General features: G+C 44.1%; 1 protein-coding gene across 5 annotated transcripts in view; it reads left to right on the top strand.

Moving 5' to 3' along the window:
* TULP4 (TUB like protein 4) overlaps nucleotides 1-22795 on the top strand; it is a 236609-nt gene that overhangs the window by 113762 nt on the left and 100052 nt on the right. Inside the window, exon 3 of one of the 5 annotated variants that reach the window (XM_082475537.1) lies at nucleotides 17472-17585. The exons of the other annotated variants lie outside the window; for them this stretch is intronic. Coding sequence (XP_082331663.1) covers nucleotides 17472-17585 — 114 coding nt within the window. The remainder of the gene's footprint in view (nucleotides 1-17471; nucleotides 17586-22795) is intronic. 5 annotated transcript variants of the gene reach the window in all.

The raw sequence follows: 22795 nt of genomic DNA, 5'->3' as shown, positions 1-22795 counted from the left end.
TAAAAAACAGGAACTCAACAATAATTAATGTCAAAGACTGATCAGGTCTCCGGAAGACAACACCTCATGACGGCATGATGATTTTGACTACCAGGTCCTCCAAGGCAGAAAAATCAGAACAAGCAACTATAGGGATGGAAATGTGTTGTTTTAGGTTGTTAGCATTGAACCACAGAACCCATTGGATTACATAATAGCAGAAATATCATTGTTGGTTTTCTGACATCTCAATACTCTCCTAAAAGTGCAATGTGGCATATTTTTAAAAGATTAAATTGAATTAAAAATCAGTTTCTATTTTGAGAATTTGAATAGAGTGAGATCATTGCAAAGGCCCTGGAGTGCTTCAGTAATGATTGATCATTGTTCTTAATGATAGAAATGAACCCTGAAATAACAAGCATTTTATACCCTCCAGCTAACCTGATTTTTAAAATAAAAATGTTTCTAATGCACAGGGAGCTCATGGCCCCTATCTGCAATAATCTTGACCTTTTTTCCACTTAGGGCTTTTATGTGATTATCTCATCCCCGACACCATATTTCTGAAGTGTCATCTTTTTTGTTACCAGCAAATATAACATACACAGTATATGGTTTTGTTTTTGCTGCTTCATTGCTTTCGCATTCTGAAAAAGTAGCACATACCATATAGCAAATCAGTCAGAAAACATTAGGCATAAATATAAGGAACCAGGAAATCAAGCTGATATTTAGATTATTTTCACGCAGTAATAATGGAAACTGTTGCTAGCACTCCGTCAGCAGGCACCACTAATAGTGAGCAAGGTCTGGTCAGCTTGCCACTGCTCAGAGAGAAAGAACCTGAAGATTAAAATAGGCAGTGAGTAGAGTAGGGTGGGAGCTTGACCGCAACTAAATGGTAAGTCAGGTTCTTAAAAGACGGAGTTCTTTGAAGCAAGTGTAGCGTCTGTCCACAGTGGTAAGAGGAATTACAACAGCAGTAATGGTTTATACATACACAGCTCTCACTGTGTCCCAGGCACTGTGCTAAATGCTCTGCATATACTAACCTACTGAGTCCTCTTAGCAGCCTCCGAGGCAGGTGCAGGGAGCCAGGGCGTGGGGTGGTGAGGTGACCTGCTCCAGGCACCCAGTTGGCAGGTGTGGGCACTGACGCTGTTCACCACCTCCTGTTTCACCTCCCAAGTGGATGGTCCCTTTGATGAGCGACACGTTGAGAAAGCCAAGGGGAGCTCTGAAGAAGCCATCCTTTGTCCTGAAGGCTTTGCCCTTGAGCCAGACTTAAACGCCGTGCCCGGCTGGACAGTATGGGTACTTCTTGAAAAACAATTTGTTTGGTTCCACTTACAGTTATGGAGTTCATCTCCTCTTGATAATACTGTCTTAATGAAATTCATGCTTTTCAAGGAAAGGACATTTGGAATAAACAGGTTATGGCATCCCCAGGTTCCTGAATGGTTAATTCCTCCAAGAAATTGCCTTTAACTTCCTCAGGCCACACAGATTTTTCTTTAGGATTTATTCGTAATACTTATTTACCAACTGCCAAGTACTGTGGCATGTTTTTTAAAGTTATTTTTCATGTTGATGCATTCATCAGATGTTTATTGAGCCCCTACTGTGTTCCAGTCCCTGGAGAGAGGGATTGAGGACCAAACTGGTCCTCAAAGACTAGGTAGGTTCCATGTGGGTGGAGAGACCAAGTGATCTTACTGGAGGAGAACAGCCTGTGCAGTTGTTCAGAGAGGACCGTGAGAAAGGCTTATTTTCCTTTATTTTGTAAGATACTTCAAACCTGGAAACTGTGAATCTCTGGGTTGACACATCCTGCTGTTTGGGAATCTTGATTGCACAGACTGTTTCTGGACTTGTTTTAATAGTGCCATTAGGATACTATTAATAACATAACAATGCAGAGGCCTGCTTAGATGCAAATACTGATTAGAAGTAAAGAGTAGACATTTTCCAGGAGTGAATTGGTAGTGTGGATGTATTGCAAATATGAATGGTATTTTGTGGTTTACATTGATTTTCCAAAAATGGAAAGAAATGGGAGAAGAATTACGAAATTCAGAGAAGATACTACCTTGGTAGTTTTTTAGAATCTGCTCTCCAATTTTGAATTCTATCGTGGGAGCTGTCACACGGACCAAGGAGGAGGTCAGGATTCTGGCTTTCAGCCTGCTGCTGCCTTAGGTGACAGGGTTTATCCCTTAAGTTCTCCATATAACTCCAAATATTTACGGTTTCACTCAATTTCTTAGAAGTGGTTAAAGGTGTTTATAGGGCGCATTGCCCATTCCAACAATACTAATACGAACGTAGGAAACATAGTGTCCCAGCCGTCATTATGAGTTCCAGGTTTCAGCTCTAAAGTAGTGAATTTATTCACGAGTGTTACCTCCTAGGACTCATTATATTTTTGTTTTAAAATAGGTCTGAAATGTAACATTTTCCCAAAGTAGCTTATTAAGGATGCTTCTTGGTGTGTTTATAGAGTTATCAGGGTTTTGTTTCTGTCCTTAAAGTAGTAGCCTTGCTAAGCTTACCTAAACTAAGTGTTAAAAAAAGTCAGGTTCTCAGTCATAGTTTAAGCAATTAAATGGGAGGGTTTTTTTTTTTTAATTTAAGCTCTTCTTTTTTGTTAGTTGTTAGCAATTCAGTATGTGTTCCTTTTTCCTCCACTCATCAAATGTTTGTTGAATACCTGCCGTATGTCAGCATTTGGTGCTGGGAATAAAAAGCGGAATACAGTACGGTCATTCCCTTAGTAATGAAGTGGTTTGGTGAGGAGACAGGCCCACAATTCCAAGATAATGGGACAAATGAAAGGAGTTGAGTGTGGAGAAGGGAGAGTGGGAGAAGAAAAGGACACGCAGCCCATCACTAAGCGGTGGAGAGACACTGAGCATAGCATGAAACACAGGATGCTCAATTTCATTCAGCAAGAACTTATTAAACTTCTCCTCCTTACCTGGTAAGGAGTAAACTAATGTATATAGTGCAGTTATATGTTGGGATCTCCATGAACAAGAACTCATGCTAGATCTAAGAAGCCAGTATAATGGGGAAAAAGAATGTGACTGAATGTAGTTAAATTTCTAAAATGTCAGTTATGGACAGAGAGGTCGCTGTGGAAGTGTGAGGCGGGACCCTGTCCTGAGGATGTGAGGCCTTGTCTGCTTGTGCTGGCTGGGGCTGCAGCTCCAGGTGAGGCAGGAACAAAGGCATGGAGGCCAGAAATCGCTGTGGGATCTGGGGGAGTGAGGACCGCAGCTGGCAGGACAGCTCCCTTTCCTAAGCCCCTTCTCTTTTGCCTGCCCCCCCCACTATTTTAGTTGTCTGCACTGATGCATAACAAATCACCCCAAAACTCAGGGGCTTAAAACAGTAGTAATCGTGTATAATCTCTCACAGTTTCTGTGAATCCAATACTCAGGAGCAGCCCCGTCAGGCAGTTCTGAATCAGGGTCTGATGGGAGGCCTCAGTCCAGTGGTGAGGGGCTTGGGCTGTGGTCATCTGGAAAGCCCTCCTCAGCCCCCTACCTTGGGGGGGGGGGTCTGTCTGCATGGTCTCTTCAGCCCGACTCTTCACACAGAGCCTCAGGGCCCCAGAGACATACGTCCGGGAAAAAGGGAAGTCTAGATGGAGGCTGTATCACCGCCTCTGACTTAGCCTTGACAGTCACCCGGCATCACCTGCGCTGTCACAGAACCCCACCCGGATCCAAGAGGAAGGAACTTGGATCCTGTGTCTCAAAGGGGGAGTTTCAGTGTCTGTTTAAGGAGGGCATGTGGAATGGGGCATATTAGTGTGGCCATCTTTGGGAAATACAACCTGTCACAACCACAGAGCCTGTTCACTTTCTCGGCCTCTCTTGTGGGATGTCAGTGAGACATGAGGAGTTGGCTGGCAGCCCTGGGAAAACCTTTGTTTTCCACGTAACGGGAGCAGACATGACTGTCACTGCCTCGTGTTTACCCTGCCAGATGTGGTTGTTATGCCAGGAGCTGTGGCAGCCATCTTGTGACCATGAGGGAAGGGCCAAGGGAATCAGAGTGGTTGGCTCTGGCACTGTCTGTCGTTTCGGGTGCTGTAACAAAGTACCATAGACTGGGTGGCTTATAAACAACAGAAGTTTCTTTGTCACAGTTATGAAGGCTGGAGGTATGAGATCTGTGTGCCAGCATGGTTGGGTTCTGGTCACCCTCCTCTTCCAAGTTGTAGACTACCAACTTCTTGTAACCTCACTTGGCGGAAAGTGGGTGAAGTTCTTTTTTTTTTTTTTTTTTTTAATTTTATTTATTTGTGTGGCTGCATTGGGTCTTCGTTGCTGCACATGGGCTTTCTCTAGTTGCAGCGAGCAGGGGCTATTCTTCATTGCAGTGCGCAGGCTTCTCATTGCGGTGGCTTCTCTTTGTTGCGGGGCACGGGCCCTAGGCACGCGGGCTTCAGTAGTTGCGGCACGTGGGCTCAGTAGTTGTGGCTCGCGGGCTCTAGAGTGCAGGCTCAGTAGTTGTGGTACACGGGCTTAGTTGCTCTGCGGCATGTGAGATCTTCCCGGACCAGGGCTCGAACACGTGTTCCCCTGCATTGGCAGGTGGATTCCTAACCACTGTGCCACCAGGGAAGCCCCTGGGGGGGTGAGGTTCTTTGGGGTGAGTTTTTGGGGGGGTCCTTTTAATAAGGGCGTGAATCCCATTCATGAGGTTCTACTTTCATGGCCTAGTCATCTCCCAAAGGCCCAACCTCCTAATACCATCTCTTTAGGGGTTAGGATTCCAGTATGTGATTTTTGGGGGGACACATTCAGTTCATTGTAGGAACTTTAGACAGCCCCGGACAAGTGACAGCACCTGTTTGCCTCCAGGCTTCTGTTTCATGGAAGAGAAAAACTCCTGTTTGTCTGAGACACTGTTTCTGAGGTTTCTGTTGATCGCATCTGAATGCCTTTCTAATGAGAGAGTATGTGGTATTATATAATATGGGGTGGAAGAGGTAGTAAGATTTTTTTTATTGCTGCTGCATGAGAGTAGTTGAAATTTTAATAGGCAGTGGGAAGCCATTTGAGCTTCTTGTGTAGAGTTTGAAATCAATCTGTTGCTGAAGTATTTATCAGTGTCTACTACATGCTCAGCAGTGTTATGCAGGATGGGAAGAAAAAAAAGCACAAAGTAACATCACTGTTACTAAGTAACTTATAGTTCACTTGAAAAGAGGAAAGCAAGTGGGTAATATTAATATACATATATATGACTTTTTATGTGCCAGGTATTATGCTAAGGATATAACGTGAATTATTGAATTTAAACTCAGCATTATTATGTGAGGAAGGTACTCTTATCTCCTTTTTTTTTGTTTAATTGATGAGGAAACAGACGCTTAGAAAAGTTAAGTAGCTTGCCTACGTTTAATTGTAAGGTTTTCTGTTGTTTTAAATGTGAAAGAAATTTGCCCTGGAAGTGCAGATTTTTCACATCTTCACTTGACATTCATTTAGCCTATATTTTGAGCCTCTGCACTTGTGCTGGACACCGTGTTGGGTGCTGAGAACACAGAGAGAAAACATAATGGGACCTGCGCCTTTGAAGAGCCAAACAGAGCGGGAGGCCGACCTCCATGTAACCACATTTGGGAATGCGACACACGTCTCTCGAGGGCCTTCTGTGAGCTAGGACGTTTTAATATGTTCCCTTTTAATGTATCAAATTAAGTTCTGTAATGGTTATTTATTGTAGCATAACAAGCCGTTTCAAAACGAAGTATTGAAAACAACAGCTGTTTACTTAGAACAAGCTTCTGTGCGTCAGCGGTTGGCTGGGCTGAGCAAGGCGGCTCTTCTGTGCTCGACCAGACTGGTCACACTAGTCATGCGTCCGCGGCCAGCCGCCGGTCAGCCAGCTCGCTCTGCTCTGAGGGTGGGTAGGCTGTCCTTTGGAATGATGGGCAACCAGGCCACACGTCCTTCTTCATCCAGCAGGCATCCAGGTTGGCCTGGGCTTTCTTTCATGGCGACTGGGCAGGATTGCAAGAGAGAGGAAGCAGAAGTGTGCAGGGTCTTCCGAGGCCTAGACCTGGGACTGGCACATGCTCTCTTCTGCAGCCTTCTGTTGGCCACAGTCACAGAGCAAGCCTGGTTCAAGAGTTGGAGACTAGGCTCTGACACCTGATGGATGGAGTAGCTGCAGAGTCACATTGCAAAGGGGAAGAGGATGCGTTGTGGCCATTTTTATAATCTGCCCCAAGTGTTATGATAGAAATACGTTCCAGTGCGTTGAGACCTGAGTAACTTTAGGGTTTCTATCTTAGGAGTATGGTGATATCATGTATAAAAATTGAGTGATTGGGATGGGGGAGCCAGTTCTGGGGGGAAAGATAAGTTCAGTTTGGAAATGTTGAGTTAGAGGTGACAGTGGCTTATCCAAGGACCAGCGAACTTGTATTTAACTGGAAATTTGGACCTGGAAAAGTCAGGGGGCAAGAGAGAGCTTTTTGGAATCATCTTCCCAGGGTGACAGGAGGAGCCATGAGAACGATTTTGCCCTAAAAGGGAGGAGGGCAGAAATCTGAGTGCTGTCTAGAGGCCATAGGAGGACCGGAGTGGAACAGGGAGACAGTGAGGGCTGCAGGAGTTTCCTAGGAGAGAGACAGGCTGGTGGCACATGTGATGATGGTGAGAGTGGATTCTGGTAGAGGTGACAGGATTTGCCAACGAATCACATTTGAGGCGTGAGATAAAGAGAGGACTCAAAGCTTTCTGGCCTGATCAGTTGGAAGGATAGAGTTGCCGTTTACTGGGGTAGTAAAGATTGAGTACCATATTTGGGGCAAGAATTCAGGACTTACGCTTTGAGCTTCAGCTTGAGATGCCTTGGCTATCAATCCAAGCAGTGATGTCAAGTGGGCAGGTTCATAAAGGAATCTGGAATTCAGGGAGGAGATTCAGGCTGCAGATAAAAATTGGGGGTTAGCTCTGTATAACTGGTATTTAAAGCCACTTAAAAAAAAAAACACTCACTAGGTTGGATGAGATCACCTAGGGGTGCTGTAGTAGATGATTAGGGACTGGGTTAGGGTGGTGGCAGTAGGAGTAGAGAGCAGGAAATTCAAGAGTTATTTAAAAGAAAAGTGAACAGGACTTGGTGATAGTTACGATTTAAAACCTTAAAGATAGGGAGGATTTACAAATACCTCCTCGATCTTAAGAGGAGTTTGAGGATAAAAAAGGACAAGCTTCCTGGTTTTGTTAACTTAAGGTCTTGTCAGCAGACAGATTTTTATTATTATTTTTTAATTGTTTTTATTTTTGGCCATGCCCTGTGGCATGCGCTATCTTAGTTCCCTGACCAGGGATCGAGCCTGCACCCCTTGCATTGGGAGTTCGCAGTCTTAACCACTGGACCGCCAGGGAAGCCCCAGCCGGCAGTTTTTAGTTTTACTCTGTCTTGTGTATGACAACTGTGACCTGGTGAGAGTGGAGCACACTTACGAGACCCTCCACAGAGGGCGCAGGCTCTGCGCAGCCCCTCACCACCTTCCGGACCACACACCCCCTTGCTTTGGCAATAACGTAGAGTTAGGAAACAGTTGTGCTGAACAGATGTGTCTCAGCCCTCAAATGGCCTTTCTGTGTTCAGCAGCCAGGCCTTCAATAGCTCAGTTTTGGTTCTATCTCACAACTTTCAAGCAAAGCAGAACTCCAGGAGGAACACGGCGGGCCAGGTGTTGCTCAGCATTGCTGAGGGCAGGGCAGTTCGGTAAGGGTGGTTTGTATCTAGAGTTGGGGTGACTCGGGGGCTACACAGATGAATCTCTGTTGGGTGGGAGCCCAGGCACTCTGCTAGGCCCCAGACAGAAAGACAGCGACGACAGCTGTGCTCTTGTCTGGTGAGGAAGATGGATGCGGCCCAGGCAGCAGCCCGCTGGGCGTGCCAGGTGGAGGGCCGTTCAGAGCCCTGTAACGGCGGGGCGGGGGGCAGAGGCGGGGAGGGCTGGGAGCCGGAGAGGGTTTCCTGACCAGGGAGTGGCGCACTGTGACTCGTTTGTACGTTTTGCTCTGATTCTTGGTGATTTGGGGGAATGTCTGCAGGCAGGAAGATAGGTACTTTTTACCTGACAGTGAAAAGTAGTGTTGCTTTGATTTCTGACTTCCTCTATGCTTCCGAAAGCAAATACAGCACCATAATTTTATCTGAGACTCTGTTCTTGAATTCTGAATATTTTCAATTTTAGAAGGTATCGGAGGCAGATACATAGAGTGTGAAAGGTTCCTTGCAGGGCTGGGTAACACTGTAACCAAACATAGTATTTCAGCAAAGCTCCCTAAATGGATGAATAAAGGCCTAACTGAGCCATGTGCCAGTTCAGAACATGATTTGTGACCAAGTAATAAGTCAGCTTAGGTTTTATCATCAAATGAGTTAGTGAAAAACATCGGATTTTCAGAGATTTCTAGAGCTCAGAATTGTGGATAATTGATTGTTGACCCGTATTCCAAATGTAGGGCGCTGCTTCCTACTTTCTTCTTCTGTTACGGACTCGATGTTCATTAGAGCCGCAGGGCATATTTTACAATGCGGGGGTAACGTGACTGAATTTGTGACTTGCTCTGTGGGACGAATCCTACACTCTGAGCTGAAGATACAAACTGCTACCAAGAAGACCAATTCAGGCGTACTTACTCTTTAATACTGACAATAGTAGAGTTTCATTTATCTTTCTAAAAGCTCAAATTATGAATATTTAACTTTTCTTCATGAAACTCCAAGTAGAATGAATTCTCTCTTAATATCAATTATCTGTGTTTACTTGGATTTGGCATTTTGTTACGTGCAACGCGATTATTCGTCTTCCTCACTAGACAGTAAACCCTTTTCAGGTAGGCGTTGTCTTTTTTATCTCTGGTATCCGGCATAGTGGGCACTTAGGGCTCCACGTGCCAGTTGGAAGAGCCGCAGGAGGAGGAGGAGAAGGAGGTGGCAGCGGGTGTGTTGCTCTGGCCTGACACTTGGATGTTGTCTCCCGTGTTCAGAAGCCTCCAGAGGTGTCATTGCGCTCTTTGGTACTGAACTAACTGTCAGGAGGAATACTTTAAGAAACAGATTTCCGGGCTTCCCTGGTGGCGCAGTGGTTGAGAATCTGCCTGCCAATGCAGGGGACACGGGTTCGAGCCCTGGTCTGGGAAGATCCCGCATGCCGCGGAGCGACTAGGCCCGTGAGCCACAATTGCTGAGCCTGCGCATCTGGAGCCTGTGCTCCGCAACAAGAGAGGCCACGATAGTGAGAGGCCCGCGCACCGCGATGAAGAGTGGCCCCCACTTGCCGCAACTAGAGAAAGCCCTCGCACAGAAACGAAGACCCAACACAGCCATAAATAAATAAATAAAATTAAAAAAAAAAATTAAAAATAAAAATAAAGCAAATAATTAAAAAAAAAAAAAAAAAAAGAAACAGATTTCCGAGGGTTCATCTGACTGGCTGACTGGTCTAGGGTTTGGGCATTTTACCTCTATCTCTATCTATTTAGTCTGGGACTCTGTCCATGGCCTCTCGTGCCCGCTAAACCTTGAGAAGTGGAGGTTTCAGTGCCCTGTGAAGTTTTGGGGCCTTCCCCTGTCCCTTCAGCACGGTAGACCTCTCCCTGCACGAGGATGACAGGATCCCTCTTTTTTCCCCTCTCCATTTGCCATGTTCCTCCAGGCAGTAGAATGGGTGAGAAAGAGCTTTGGAGCCCAGCAGACTGGGAGTTGAATCCTTGGTCTGCCGTTCCTTACTAGTTTCTTTTTGGTGGAATTACCATGAATCTCTCTGAGCTAGGTTCTTACCTCTGAAATGTTGATTAACAGATAAGCTCTACCTCACAGGCCCGCAGTCAGGAGGAAATGAGCTATTTCTGTAATGTGGTGCAGGACACGCCACCAGGGAAGCCTGGATGAATGGAAGTTCCATCACTGACCGCCCCTGTGTGTGCCGTGAGACTTTGGAGAGGGACTCCGGCATTTGTGTGAGAAGTTGAGGTGTCATTACAGCAAAGGTTGACATATTAATTAGAGCAATGTCCTTTTCACATAAGTGAGTCAAATGCCATAAGAAATACCATTAATCTTGGGAAATCAAAAAGGAGATCCTCAGAGGCAGAGGGGGTGGCGCTGAAAGTAGAATGAGAAGAATCAAGGTCACACGGCTGATGGAGCCCCCAGTGTGTCATGAGAAGTATTTGCTGGAGCAGTTTGGCACAGTTTGTTGAATCTGGGACTAAATTGAACCCATCTTGCCCTGGACCATTCTGCTCAGCACCTGCCTCAAGGTCCCATGGCCTTTAAGGTGTAGAAGCTAGATTCAGACCCAGTCCTGTGACTTCAGACCTGGGCGCCTCCCCCACCTGCCCCCCGGCCTTACTCCTGCTCAGAGTAACACCACCTCCCGGGGTACGTTCAGTAGGTACCAGTGATGATGAGAACACGACTTTGTGAATTCTGTGAAATCTTGTATCCCGTTCCCTGCCTGTAACACGGGAATGATTATATTTCCTTCTGCGTACTCTTGTGAGTATTGTAATGGAACGATTCAAGTAAAAGTGGCACACACAGCAATTTTATACATATTTCGGCTATTATTACCAAGGTGTGGATTTACATCGTTTGGGTTGGGGTAGTGCCTGTTTTCAAGGCTGTGGACAACTAGTCTGGAGCTGAACCTTATAAAGGTGAAAAGAAATGGACCATTAGCATTATAGGATGGACAGATAACTGGCTAACCCACACCAACATGGGGATGACAGGCGAGCCCGCAGCGACCGGGAGTGTGCTCTGAGCTGGACTTGGAAGGCCCAAGGGACCCAGGAGAACACAGCCTGGCCATTCGGAGTGCGCAGGTGGAGCCTGAGTGAGAACCTGGGAACGTGGCCCATGGACGTACTGGGAGGGGGTGAGGGTGGGGTCAGGGTGGGAACTGCGGCCCATCAAAGGGGCTTTGTTCTGATCTGCAGGGCTGACTAGGTGAGCGCACTCGGTGAACCCCCTTCTAAAGAGTTCCAAAGGGGGTGACTGTCTCGTAGGAGTTGGATGTGGCTTGGATAAGGCTTTGGAAGAGAACGAGAGCAAAGAAATACCTGGATTTGGCGGGGAGTAGATGGATGAGGCTTCACGCTGCGGAGCCAGACGTTATCTATCACAGGACTTGCGGGCAGAGGAGGCGGGTCTAGCAGTGACGGCTGGGTCTGGTTGCTAGGATTGGTGCGGAGACTTTGGCGAAGTTCGTGAGCTCTGTCCTAACCTTCTGTATGACTGTAGCATTCTTTCTTTAAAATAAATTACCTCAAATAACCTGAACACAATTTTTTTCCTAGCATATAAAGCCAATTCTTTCATTCCCTGAATGTAGTAGACATTATGACGAAGTAATTTAATTTTGAAAATGTGACTTTTAGTATAAGAACTATATGCTTGTTTAGCTCTTACCTTTCTATCTTCTTCTTAGTTGGCAGTGGTTGATCCTTTCTTCAGGCCAAGCATTTTAATTGTTTGACAGGCCATTAGCTGGCTGTCTAAGATGGGGTGAAGTGACATTGTCACCCCAACGAGGATGAGCGGTTGACTCCGTAGCCATCTGGCATCGGACCTGAATGTGCCCTTGTTGGTTGTCACTGAAGGACTCTAGGAGCAAGACGTCCTGGGCCTTATTGCTTTGGAACGTAGTCAAGGGCTCACCTTATAAATGTTTGGAGAGTGTTTAACATGAAGAGACTGCAATATCAAGCGATCTGCTTGGAAAACTTCCCAGAAGTAGCTTTAGAAATTCTGAAATTAATTCCAGATTATATCTCCCAGTACCCACCCCCAAAGTTAGGCTTTTAATTGGGTTAAGAGCCTGTTGACTACAATAAACAAATGGATGCTTTCACCTGGAAAGCAGATGCCCTCACCTGCCTTAGGGGGTGCTGTTGTGAATGTAGGCTCTATTTCAGTAGGTCACTCAGTAATCACCAAGAAAAATAGAAAAGGTGCATGATCACCTACTGGCCTTCCACCTCCATCGCCCACTAAAATGGTCATCTTGGTAAAATTATCAGGGGATTATGATTTTATGATGACAGTTCATTATAGGCAAACATTCCAAGGCCGTTCTTGCTGACTTTCTGTTGCCTCTGGCTGCTATTATTTCTCACCTGTGCGGTCAGGGCTTCCAGCTCACCTTTAATTAGGTTGTACTATACGTGATAGCCCACAAGGGATGGTTTTGGTCAAAACAAGCAATGCCATCAAAACAAGCAATGCCACGTGGCAGAAAGAGCATGGGTTCTGGGGTCAGCAGACTCTGGCTTCAAATCCTGCCTTTCAGTTTAGTAAATGTGTCACCTGAGCAAGCTTTTAACCTCAGATTGTTCTGTGAAATGGTGATACCTCCGCCTCAAGAAGCTGTGAGGATTAAGCTAACATGCACATATATCATATATACATATATTGTATCTACATATATACACCCATATAATTATAGATACACTATGTAAATATACATTATAATTTATACATTGTATGTATCATTTACTATAGTGCTTGGTACATAAAGTTCCTTATTCAGTGTTAATTTTGATTCTCCCTTCTTCCCCATAATAGTCTTGCCAACAAATATGGTGCCATATAGCTCAGTTTACGTCGATTAAGGAAAAGCTCACAGATACACTGTATAATATCTTGATTATAAAGATTACAGTTGGCTAGCTGAAATATTCACCCCAGACATTATTTTATTTAATCTTAGCCACAATTGTCAGATCACTGCCCCTATTAATTGTAAGTTTTATTTCTGAATTAGAGTAGTAAATTTGGAATTTCAGTGCTCAGACCTTAATAAAACAGTGAATTTTCAAAATTTAACAAAATAAAACATTATTAATTAGATATAATTTGGAGAACATCCAATCTTTCATGGAGATGCAGTGAAATTTACTGAGATTTGTACTCTAGCCCTCTTTCAAGAGAGTAACACCTGCATAAGGTGTTCATAGGTGCTAAGAGACACAGTGGAATAAACCCATCTTTTTACTAATATAATGTATATAAATTTCTTTTTTAAAACAAAATAACATACTACAGATGTAACTTATTTCATGCATAAGGAGGAGCCCTTAATTGCTTGACTATAGTTTAATATAGCTACAAAGTTCAGATAGGACAGTCCCTATTCAGAAAGGTGGTATCTAAGCACACAGACCTAAGCCAGACTGCCTGGAGTAGAAATCTGACTTAACCATTTATTAGCTGAATGATCTTGGGCAAATTCCTAAACCTCTCTGTTTTCTGTATCTTTATTTGCAAAATGGGGACAGTTATCATTCCTGTCTTATAGGGTTGTCAAGGGGACTAAATGAGTTAAAGCTTGGAAAGTACTTAGAATTGTATCTAGCACACAGTGTTAGCTGTTTTTTAAAACTTTGAAAATTGAGGAAGAATTAGTTTATTTTCTGTTTTTTTCTCTCATCTCAAACTGATTACAGAAATAAACAGGTTAGGGAAAATTTGGAGAAGGTAGTCAAAATAGGAAAATGTTGTGAAAGCAGAGGATAAAGTCAGGAAGAAACTGTACAGTACAGTTGGGAGAGCAGGTAGGGGCTAAGGCAGAGAGGGAATCATGCTGCCGCATAATAAATGTGGAGCTGTTTGTATAGTTGTCAATTAAAGCTTTTAATGCAAGTTCACTGTATTATACCAAAGTGCAAATTGAAATTTGAAGATCACTTCTCGTGTAGAACATCAAAATTGCTATATGCCTTATATATTAAATGAGCACCTGCCAGTTACACGTGTATCTTAAAGCTTCAAGATGTTCTCCAACGTAGCATGCCTTGGTAGATGTCCTTATTTGAAGGGATTGAGACTGGCAGGTGGTTGGTTAATCCAAAAGGGAAAAAAGAGAGAGAGAGAAAAGTTGGATAAGATAAGTTGATTAAAAAATGATGCATTTTACTTTAACTTAAAGCATAATTTCTGAGCAGCAAATTAACCAGTAAATAGTTTTTCCATGTGTTCGCTATATGGATACCATGATGTTTTTTCCATTGTCCAAGGCATGTGCTACTTGCCATGAAATACCACACTGCCAGTGTTTTACTCAAGAAAGATACTGATGGGATTTCAGGTTATCTTTCTTACCCCCCCTCCCCATTTACCCTGAGAGAGACAGACAGACACCCCCCCACACACACACAGGCTTCTTTCTTTTTAATTCACATACCATACAATTCACCTGCTTAAAGTTTGACTGTTCAGTGTAATGGTTACAGCCGTTTATTGTGAGCAGAACGAAAGCCACTTGGAAGGGAAGGCTCACAAGTGGGCGCTCTCTCTAGATTATTGTCTCTGACTTGTGACAGTCGGATCACCCTCAGTTCAACTGAAATCTTTCTAAGTGACCTGCCTTCATTGAATCTTCGCAAATTCAACTTAGTTTTCATAGTTAAATCATATTCATGAATGTGCATGTGAACAACTCTACACTCATTCCTCCCAAAAGTGAATTTTTAAAAATTAATTAATTTTTGTCTGCATTGGGTCTTCGTTGCTGTGCACGGGCTTTCTCTAGTTGTGGCGAGAGGGGGCTACTCTTCGTTGAGGTGTGCGGGCTTCTCACTGCGGTGGCGTCTCGTTGTGGTGCATGGGCTCTAGGCGCACGGTCTTCAGTAGTTTTGGCTCGCGGGCTCTAGGGTGCAGGCTCAGTAGTTGTGGCATGCGGGCTCAGTAGTTGTGGCTCGTGGGCTCTAGAGCACAGGCTCAGTAGTTGTGGCCCACGGGCTTAGTTGCTCCGCGGCATGTGGGATCTTCCCGGAGCAGGACTCGACCCCGTGTCCCCTGCATTGGCAGGCGGATTCTTAACCACTGCGCCACCAGGGAAGCCCCCAAAACTGAATTCTATAATCAGTTCTGCTGTCTTATTTTAGTGCATATAACATAGTTGCTTAGAGAAGATTGCTGCTTTAAGAGATTCAGGTATCTCAAATGGTTTAGCTAGAGTAAATATGAATAATCACATCTTTTCTGTTTTCTATCTATTCCAGCGGATTGCCAAATTCCGTCCAATTCACATGGCATAGGACTTAGTAATTTCTCTGCTTAACTAGCAAATAATTAGCCTTGAAATTTTGTTTATATAGAAGACTGGTAATAAAATTTGGTCTCATCTATCATGTAAGATTCTTAGAGAAAAATAATATACTCCTTTTCTAATAAATCAAAGAAAGCCCTCATCAAAGGTACAGTTTTTCTGCACATGTATAATTATGTTATTATTTTAAAAAACAGTTGCCTAAAAAAATTTTTTTAGTTTAAATTAAAAAATATCTTCTTGAAGTAATCAAAGTAAACTCTGTAAATTATGGTCAAAAGTAAATTAACTCTGTAAGTTATGGTCAGTTAGTGTCACAGCTGAAATCTTACAAAGAACTCTAAAGCACAGACTAGACTAGACTGGATCACAGTCCTGAGTTCTGTGGGGATAGCAAAGGTGACACTTCCCACCTCGGGGCAGTTTCCATGGTGGCTGCCAGTATTTACCGAGAAGAACACAGGTCTGTTGTCGCTCTGTGCAACGTTCAGGATCTCTCACCCTTATCTGAGGTTTGAGGAGGAATGTCCCAACTCAGGATGATGTGTATTTGCTGATTCGTGTTTCAAAGAGATACATGAGACCACAGTAAACAGTGTCATAGTTTTGCCAGCTATGGTAGGTTTTGCTGAAAGTATCTTAATAGGCAAAGGATTTAATTTTCTCACTAAAACCTACAACTGAAATCAGTAAAAGGCAACTTTTCCCTGAGGTAAAAGTGAGACAGCATTTTTTTCCCTTGTACTTCTCATCATATACATAAAAATACATGTTTTGAATGGAGATCAGTAGAGGTGGATTTGGGGATTTTATTGTACAAATTATTTCTTAGGTTTTAATTAATATAATTAATCGCAAAATGCTACAAAGGGGCATATGAATCGTGTGGTGTGCCTCTTTCCTTAGAGTTGGCAAACAATGCTTTTGATGAAATTTCTATTTATTAATAAGTATGGATTTGGCCAGAAGATGGCCAGAGCCCAGTGGTACCCCTCACGCCTCAAGCATGGGAAGAGCCTTTGGCTTAAGGTGAGGGTATCTGTTGGAGAGTATAGCCCAGTTCTGGTTGTTGAACAAAAATTGATGTGCACGTGAATAAGCAACCAGGCTAGGTAGTTTTATTTGGTTTGAATAGTGTTAAAACATGTTTAAAACATAAGTCATTCATTTGCATAGTGAGAAATAAAGAAATACGGGAAGTGAAATACCCTCTCCAGTATCTGGGGAAGCAGCTATTGATAGCAGTTTGGTATTCTTCATGAATTTTTTTGTGCATTCAAGAATAGGCAGAAAGACACGTAACACGTACATAAATGTCCATAGCTTTTTGTAAAACAGAGTTGAATCACGGTACACCTGATCAGCAACTTGCTTTTTTCTCTGTGTAACTATATGTGAACTTTTCTTATCAGTACACTTTTTTAAAAAAAAGAAAGGGAAAAAAAAGAGAAAAAGATTGTTCTTCAAATGAATGGATGGACCATTACTTATTTAATTATTCAGCCATGTATTGGTGGATGTTTAGGTTGTTTTCTCCTTATTGATTTGTTAGCATCTTCAACTTAAAAAAAATAACAATCTGATTCCAATTTGTCAGTTACTGCAGTAAGGACTCCTAGCTGCAGCTATCTACAAACATTATTGTACTGTTGATTTCTTCCTACCGTTAACTTTATCCCGCAAAATGTTCAACCTCATTTGAATAGAAGGTTGACCCCTTCTGTTTGGCCTATCAATCTTTATACTTCATTTCATCAGATACATTCTGAAACTGGAAGTGTCTTTAGAGAACATCTATAGGGTGTTTATGTGACAGTTTCCTAGATATGGAGAAGTTGTTACTATGCCCAACAGATGGGAAAATCAAATCACAGCAGGAAAGGGAGCAAACAAGATCTAAGAAGATCGCAGCCTGTGTACCAAGTAATTGAAAAGTCAGATGATAGAGAAAAGCACACCGTTTATGGAATGGTTTTGTGGAAATTAAAAACTCGAGTGAAGAATTTCCATCAACTAGCACATTTATTTTATTATGTATGGGTACTATGTTTATTTTAAAATAGGAATAAAATGGAAATACTTGAAATAATAAATAGCAGCGTGGAGACAACTTTAGTATTGTAAGGATTTCTTTCTTTAGATAGTATAGTGTTTGTGTGTGTATTTATGTCTGGGGGGCAGGTAGGGGATGAGAGTTGGTATTTATTTCCTTTTGTAAAATTTAAAATAAAAACCATAAGGAAGTGTTTTATTATGAAATGGAATAATATGGATATATCTTGGAAAATTGAATAACAAGTACAGCCCTTGTATACAGCAAGGTCTTTAGCTTTTATTTTCTGTTTCCTTATAATAATTGCATTTTTAAAGTGCATCATGCCCACAGGAGAGGATCACAGGGAGCTGTGATGTAAGCCAAATAATCATTAGCAATAGTTTAGAATCAGCTATACTTTATGAGGGTTTGCTCAGGAAATTTAAACATAAAGAAGCAAATTTGGTGAGTATTTAAAAAAATATTCTTTTAGCAACTACACGTTTCCCCTAAGATAAAATTTAAAATAGACCAGAACTACTGAATGGCAGGGGCTTCCAAATGTATTTCCATACCTGGTGTAAAAAACATGGAATTCTTGGATTAAGGAGAACAAGTTAGGAGTGCGAATGGGCTACTTTGCTACATGTGGTCTGCTTGGTTTCCAGTGTGAACCAGGCTGTCTTGGAGTCCGATTGTAGTTTTATTGTGACTTTGCCAGCATTGGATGTTGTATTTCACAGTGACCTTTTGTTGTTGCCGTTGTTAGTTTTGCTTATGAATAGATGCTTAATGCTATCTGTAGTGCTTAGATGTGCTTTCCTCTGTGCTGTAAGGAAGCTCCACAAGATCAGGCCCTTTCCGCTTTGCTCACTCTGTATTCCTAGAGCCTAGGACAGTGCCTGGAATGTGGTGGGCACTCAGTAATATGCTGAATGAAGTGACAACATATGCCTACTGTAGCTTATAGAAATAGGATTTTGAATCACATAATAGAAAGCCCAGAGGCAAGTGGCTGTTGCCGGTTTTTTTTAAAAGCCTGAAGCAGCATCTCTGCCATTCTCTTGGCCTTTTCCTCATGGCCATAAGATGACTGCTGCAGTTGGCTCCACTGCATTAGAGTAGAAGGCAAGAGAAAGCAGGGTAGGGTGGCTTCAGCTGCTTTCCACTCACATCTCATTGGCCAGAACTATGATATATGACCAGTCCTGACTACAAGGGAGGTGGGGGGGAGCCTTGGAAATCAGCAGAGGCAGATAAGGAAGGGGCTGTGTCGGGATTGGATGATAATGGGTAAGTCATCCACCGTCCTACACTGCCACTGTATCTATCTGTTTACATTTGCATTTCTTTGCTCACTAGGGAAACTGAGCATTTCCTGTTATTTATTTATTTAGCATTTTCTGTTCTTAATCCTTTATTGTATTTGATAGACACATTTTTCCTACTTTGTTTTAACCTTTTAAATTTACTAATTTAGCAATTTCAGTTAGCATTACTTATATCTTTTTTGGTTGCCAGTTGCGTAAATCTGACTTTAACTTAGCCCCAAACACAGAATTGATTGCCTCTTATGACTGAAATGCCCTGGGTTGGTCTGGCTTGGATGTATTTCGGTCCACACATCAGGTGGTGTCTTCAGCTCTGCTTTCTCCATGTGTTGATTGTATTCACTCATCATCTTCTTCCACAGGAGCTGGTTTCTGATAGCCCCCAGCTTCCATGACCTCAGTGGCTCATAGCGCCAGGTGAAAAGTAGACCCTCTACCCCTGCAGCTGTGACATCAGCAGCCTGCTTGGCGGCCTGAGTCATGGTCATCCCGGCCAACTGGCAGGGAGGCACAGTGATGGGCAGTCCTGGCACAAGCACACGGGGTGGTTGAGGATTTGCTGGACACAGAGAAATGGGGTGTCCACTCAGACCTGACAGAAGCATGCGGGTGTTTCTATAGTTGAGTCTCCTGTTTTTCTTTGATTTTCTCCTGTTGCTTCAAAGCTTAGAAAATTGTCAGTTTTCAAAGATGTTACACCTGTACAATTCTGTTTTACGCTGGATGTGCTGTGGTTTGATACTTCTGTTCTCCGCTCAGTCCTCCTGGAGTGGATCTGAAGTGTGATGCGGGCGAGGTATACAGAGCTGGCTCTTGACTCAGATCCCCGACGTCACAGCATGGCCCGGCCTGCAGCAGCTGAGACCGTGAGCAAAGTAGGAAGTCTTCCTGTGCCTCCGTTTTCTCATCACAGAAAGTCTGGATAAAAGTAGTTCTCACTAGTGAAGTAATGCTCGGAGTTCAGTGAGAAAACGCGCGTGATGCTGGTAGCAGAGAGCCGGGCGGAGTGTTGGCCCTGGTGAACGTAGCTGCTGTTATTACTGCTGTTCTCGGTGTTGCCTCTCCCTCCAGCCCGTCCCGTCACAGCTGTCGTGTCGAGCAGAGCTCTGCTTCTTTCCTCTCTTTTGTCTTGCCCTCATGCTGACTTCATCACGTGCATGTTCTTGGCAAAAATCATCCTTAATTTTAGGCAATTCGGTCAGACTATGAAGAAACATTTACAGAAAGCTTAACTCTGCATGCCTTCTTTGAGACAGAGATCCAGTTTTACAAGTCAAGTAAGTACTGTGATAGTCAACTTTGCTTTCTTTACATCAGGTGCGATACTTGAAAAAGGCAGAGTCAGAGGGGTAATGTATACAAAAGGAATTCATTGTTATGAAATAGATCCTTTGAAAATATACTAAAGGGACCAAATTTAATACAGCTTTTCTAATTTTTATGTAATCTTTTATATATAAATTTATATAAATAATATATTTATTTTGTAAAAAATATACAGCAGGAAGCATATAAAAATCTTTTATAATCCCATCTCCTAGAGATGCCTTGGGGTATCTCCTTGCAGACTGCTTTTTTTGTACACATACGCATACGTTGTGATATAACTTAAGATGTTTCACTTAAGTAGTCATAAGTGGGAGAGGTTTTTTTTTTTTAACTTACTTGTTTTAACTTCCCTGCAAGACTTTTTCTTAAGCCCAGGCAACCAGAACCCTGGAGAAACTGGCCGAGCCTGCTTTCTGTCTAATCTGTGGGAGGGCAGCTGGAGGTGTGGTAAGGCTTCAGCTTCGTTATCTTCACAGGACATTAAGCAGGGATTGAGAAAAATGGACCATGATGGGATTAGCTGATGTAATTATGAGAAGTGAGAATGTGTTTGCTCTGCAAGAGGGATTTTCAACAGTAAGATGAACTTTAGGTGTTAGCTGACAACCACGTGGAGAGCAGCTGGAGGGAAGTTCAGGACGTGGTCCTGGGAGAACCTGGGAGCAAGGATGCTGTTGTTTGACAGCCTTTATGGAAACGTTTGCCTTGACTGTGGGCACTTGAGTCTCAGAGTAACCAGGTCAGAGTCAGAAGTGCCTCTTGGAATCTGGCTGTGGTCCCCACGCTGGTGCCCTGACTTCTCCAGGGACATGCAGGATTGCCCTTCTCCTTCCCTTCAAGTTAGATGTTTTCAGTTAATTCACCTTGGCCAATGAAATGCGTGCAGAACCTTGAAAAGGCTTGCTTGTTTCTCCACACCGCCTTTCCCTGCACTGCCGGTGATGATGGAACAGGCACTGGACGCTCCATGAGCCCAGGTCCCCCGGAGAAGACAGTGTGGGGCAGAGCTCCGACTCACCCACACGGGTGTGAAGCGTAATCGAGAAAGAAACCCGTGCGATTTTAAGCCTGTGCGATTCGGGACATTATTTGTTATTGCAGTAAGACGTAGCCCCCTCTTGATTGATTTGTGGCCTTGGCCCTTGTCCTCACCTGCAGAACCAGGGCACCTGTTCCTGGGCCCAGGTGGAACTGTAATACTGCTTCGGTTAGGTTGGCAATCCTGTCCTCCTAGCTTATTGAGAATAGGTTCATTTTGGTGTATGAAATATACGGATGACCTCCTATTTTTTCATATGTCATGAAACTTTGAAAGTCAAAATAGAGTTAGAAAGATAGATAATAGATGTTCTGCAGGTGGTGAGGGCAGATCCAGTCCCAGAAAACTACCCAGTGTTAGGTTCGCACTGGGCCTTCCTGCTTCGGGCTCCAGCAGTCTAGTGGGCCGAAGGGGAGTAAAAAATCTCTCACCTCTACACGTCTTACATTCTCAGCTGGGCCTCTTAACTAAAAGACAGATGAGCAAGAGCAAAGCATACACATTTATTTAATATAAGCATTACATGACACGAGAGCCTTCACGAGGAAATGAGCCGTGAAGGCGTGGTTAAGCCTGAGTGTTCCGTGCCGGGTTTGATGCGGACCGGGAAGTGGTGGGGACGGGATAGGACAGAAGGGCTGTGGCTGAGTGCAGGGAACTGGGGGAGCTTAGCAAGGCCTGTCCGTTCCGTCCTCTCACGTCCCTCCACCTTCGGAGACGACGGTGCTCCTTCCCTCGGGGCACAGGGAGGCCACCTCTCACAGGAGGGTCTAATGACCTGCTTCAGGGGAGAAGGATGAGGGCAAGATCCGAGCCCTTCCCACTCCTGCCCTTTCTCAGATTCCTTCAGTGTAAAATATCCAGCATGCCAGCGTGTGCATATGTTGGGGAAGTGTGTCCCGAACCCCATCAGGGTGATGACCTAACAGGTAGCTGGTGCCCGGACACACAGCCAAAGGCTTCCCACCTTCCTCACCAGGTCCTAGGGCTGGCCCTGTGGAGCCTGACGTCCTTAGTCCATCTGATCTGGGAAGTCAACCAGTTACCCCTGGTAAATACCACACGTGGGAAAGGTTTCACCGCTTCTCCAAACCAGGCTCACGGCAGGCAGGTCCTCTCCTGGGTGGCAGCTCGCGACCCAGTGTGACCGCTGGGGCCCGGCGCCGGCCTCCCCAGCTCCCAGTGGTCGTCGGCTCAGTGCCTGGCCCCCGAGGGTTTTGAGGGCGGCCTCTTCACCACGAGGCCAGACGGTGCTTCCGTGCAACACTGACCCATTGCTGCAAACGACGCTGCACCCGTCCTGCGTGGGAAGAGTGCTTTTCGCTGAGGGGCAGCTGTAGCCACAGCTTAACATGCTGCCCTCACCCCGAGCAAAACACTTTTCACTCGTGAAACCACCTGTGTAGACTCTGCAAAACCATTTTCCATCAGTATACAGCTGATGTTGAGTCTTTTTTAATTGGAATATAGTTGATTTACAGTGTTGTTAGTTTCAGGTATACAGCGAAGTGATTCAGCTCTCTCTCTATATTTTTTCAGATTCTTTTCCATTATGAGTTTTCTTACTTTTAAATGCCTTAACAAAGTTACAAAGCCATCGTGACCTCTCAGTGACTGGTATGTTCTGTTTTGGTAACGCAAGTCGTTGCTGTGGCTGCATCTGAGTGGTGGCCGTGTGTTCATCTGAGTCAGGCGGTTTCTACCGTCCACCTGTCGGTGAGCGGGTTTCTAAGGAGAGAACGCCCTCGATGTGCGTGTGCAGGTGTGTGTGTAGGTGTGCGCAGGTGTGGGTGTGAGCCTTTGCTGGCACCTTCCTCTCGTGGGCAGCAGTGTTCACTTTTGAAAAAGATGTCTTCCTCTGCCTCAGTTTGGGAGCCGTTCAGAGTAATCCTTAGTTTGCTGGGAACCTGAAAGGCTGGCAGTTTGTCCTAGGACTGCTGAAGTAACAGGAGAAAGGAGAAAAGACAGGGTTGATG

This window comes from Balaenoptera physalus, assembly GCF_965194825.1.
Source record: "Balaenoptera physalus genome assembly, chromosome: 9".
Lineage (NCBI taxonomy): Eukaryota > Metazoa > Chordata > Mammalia > Artiodactyla > Balaenopteridae > Balaenoptera > Balaenoptera physalus.
Note: the sequence above shows the minus strand (reverse complement) of the source record. Positions and strands in the feature narration are given on the sequence as shown.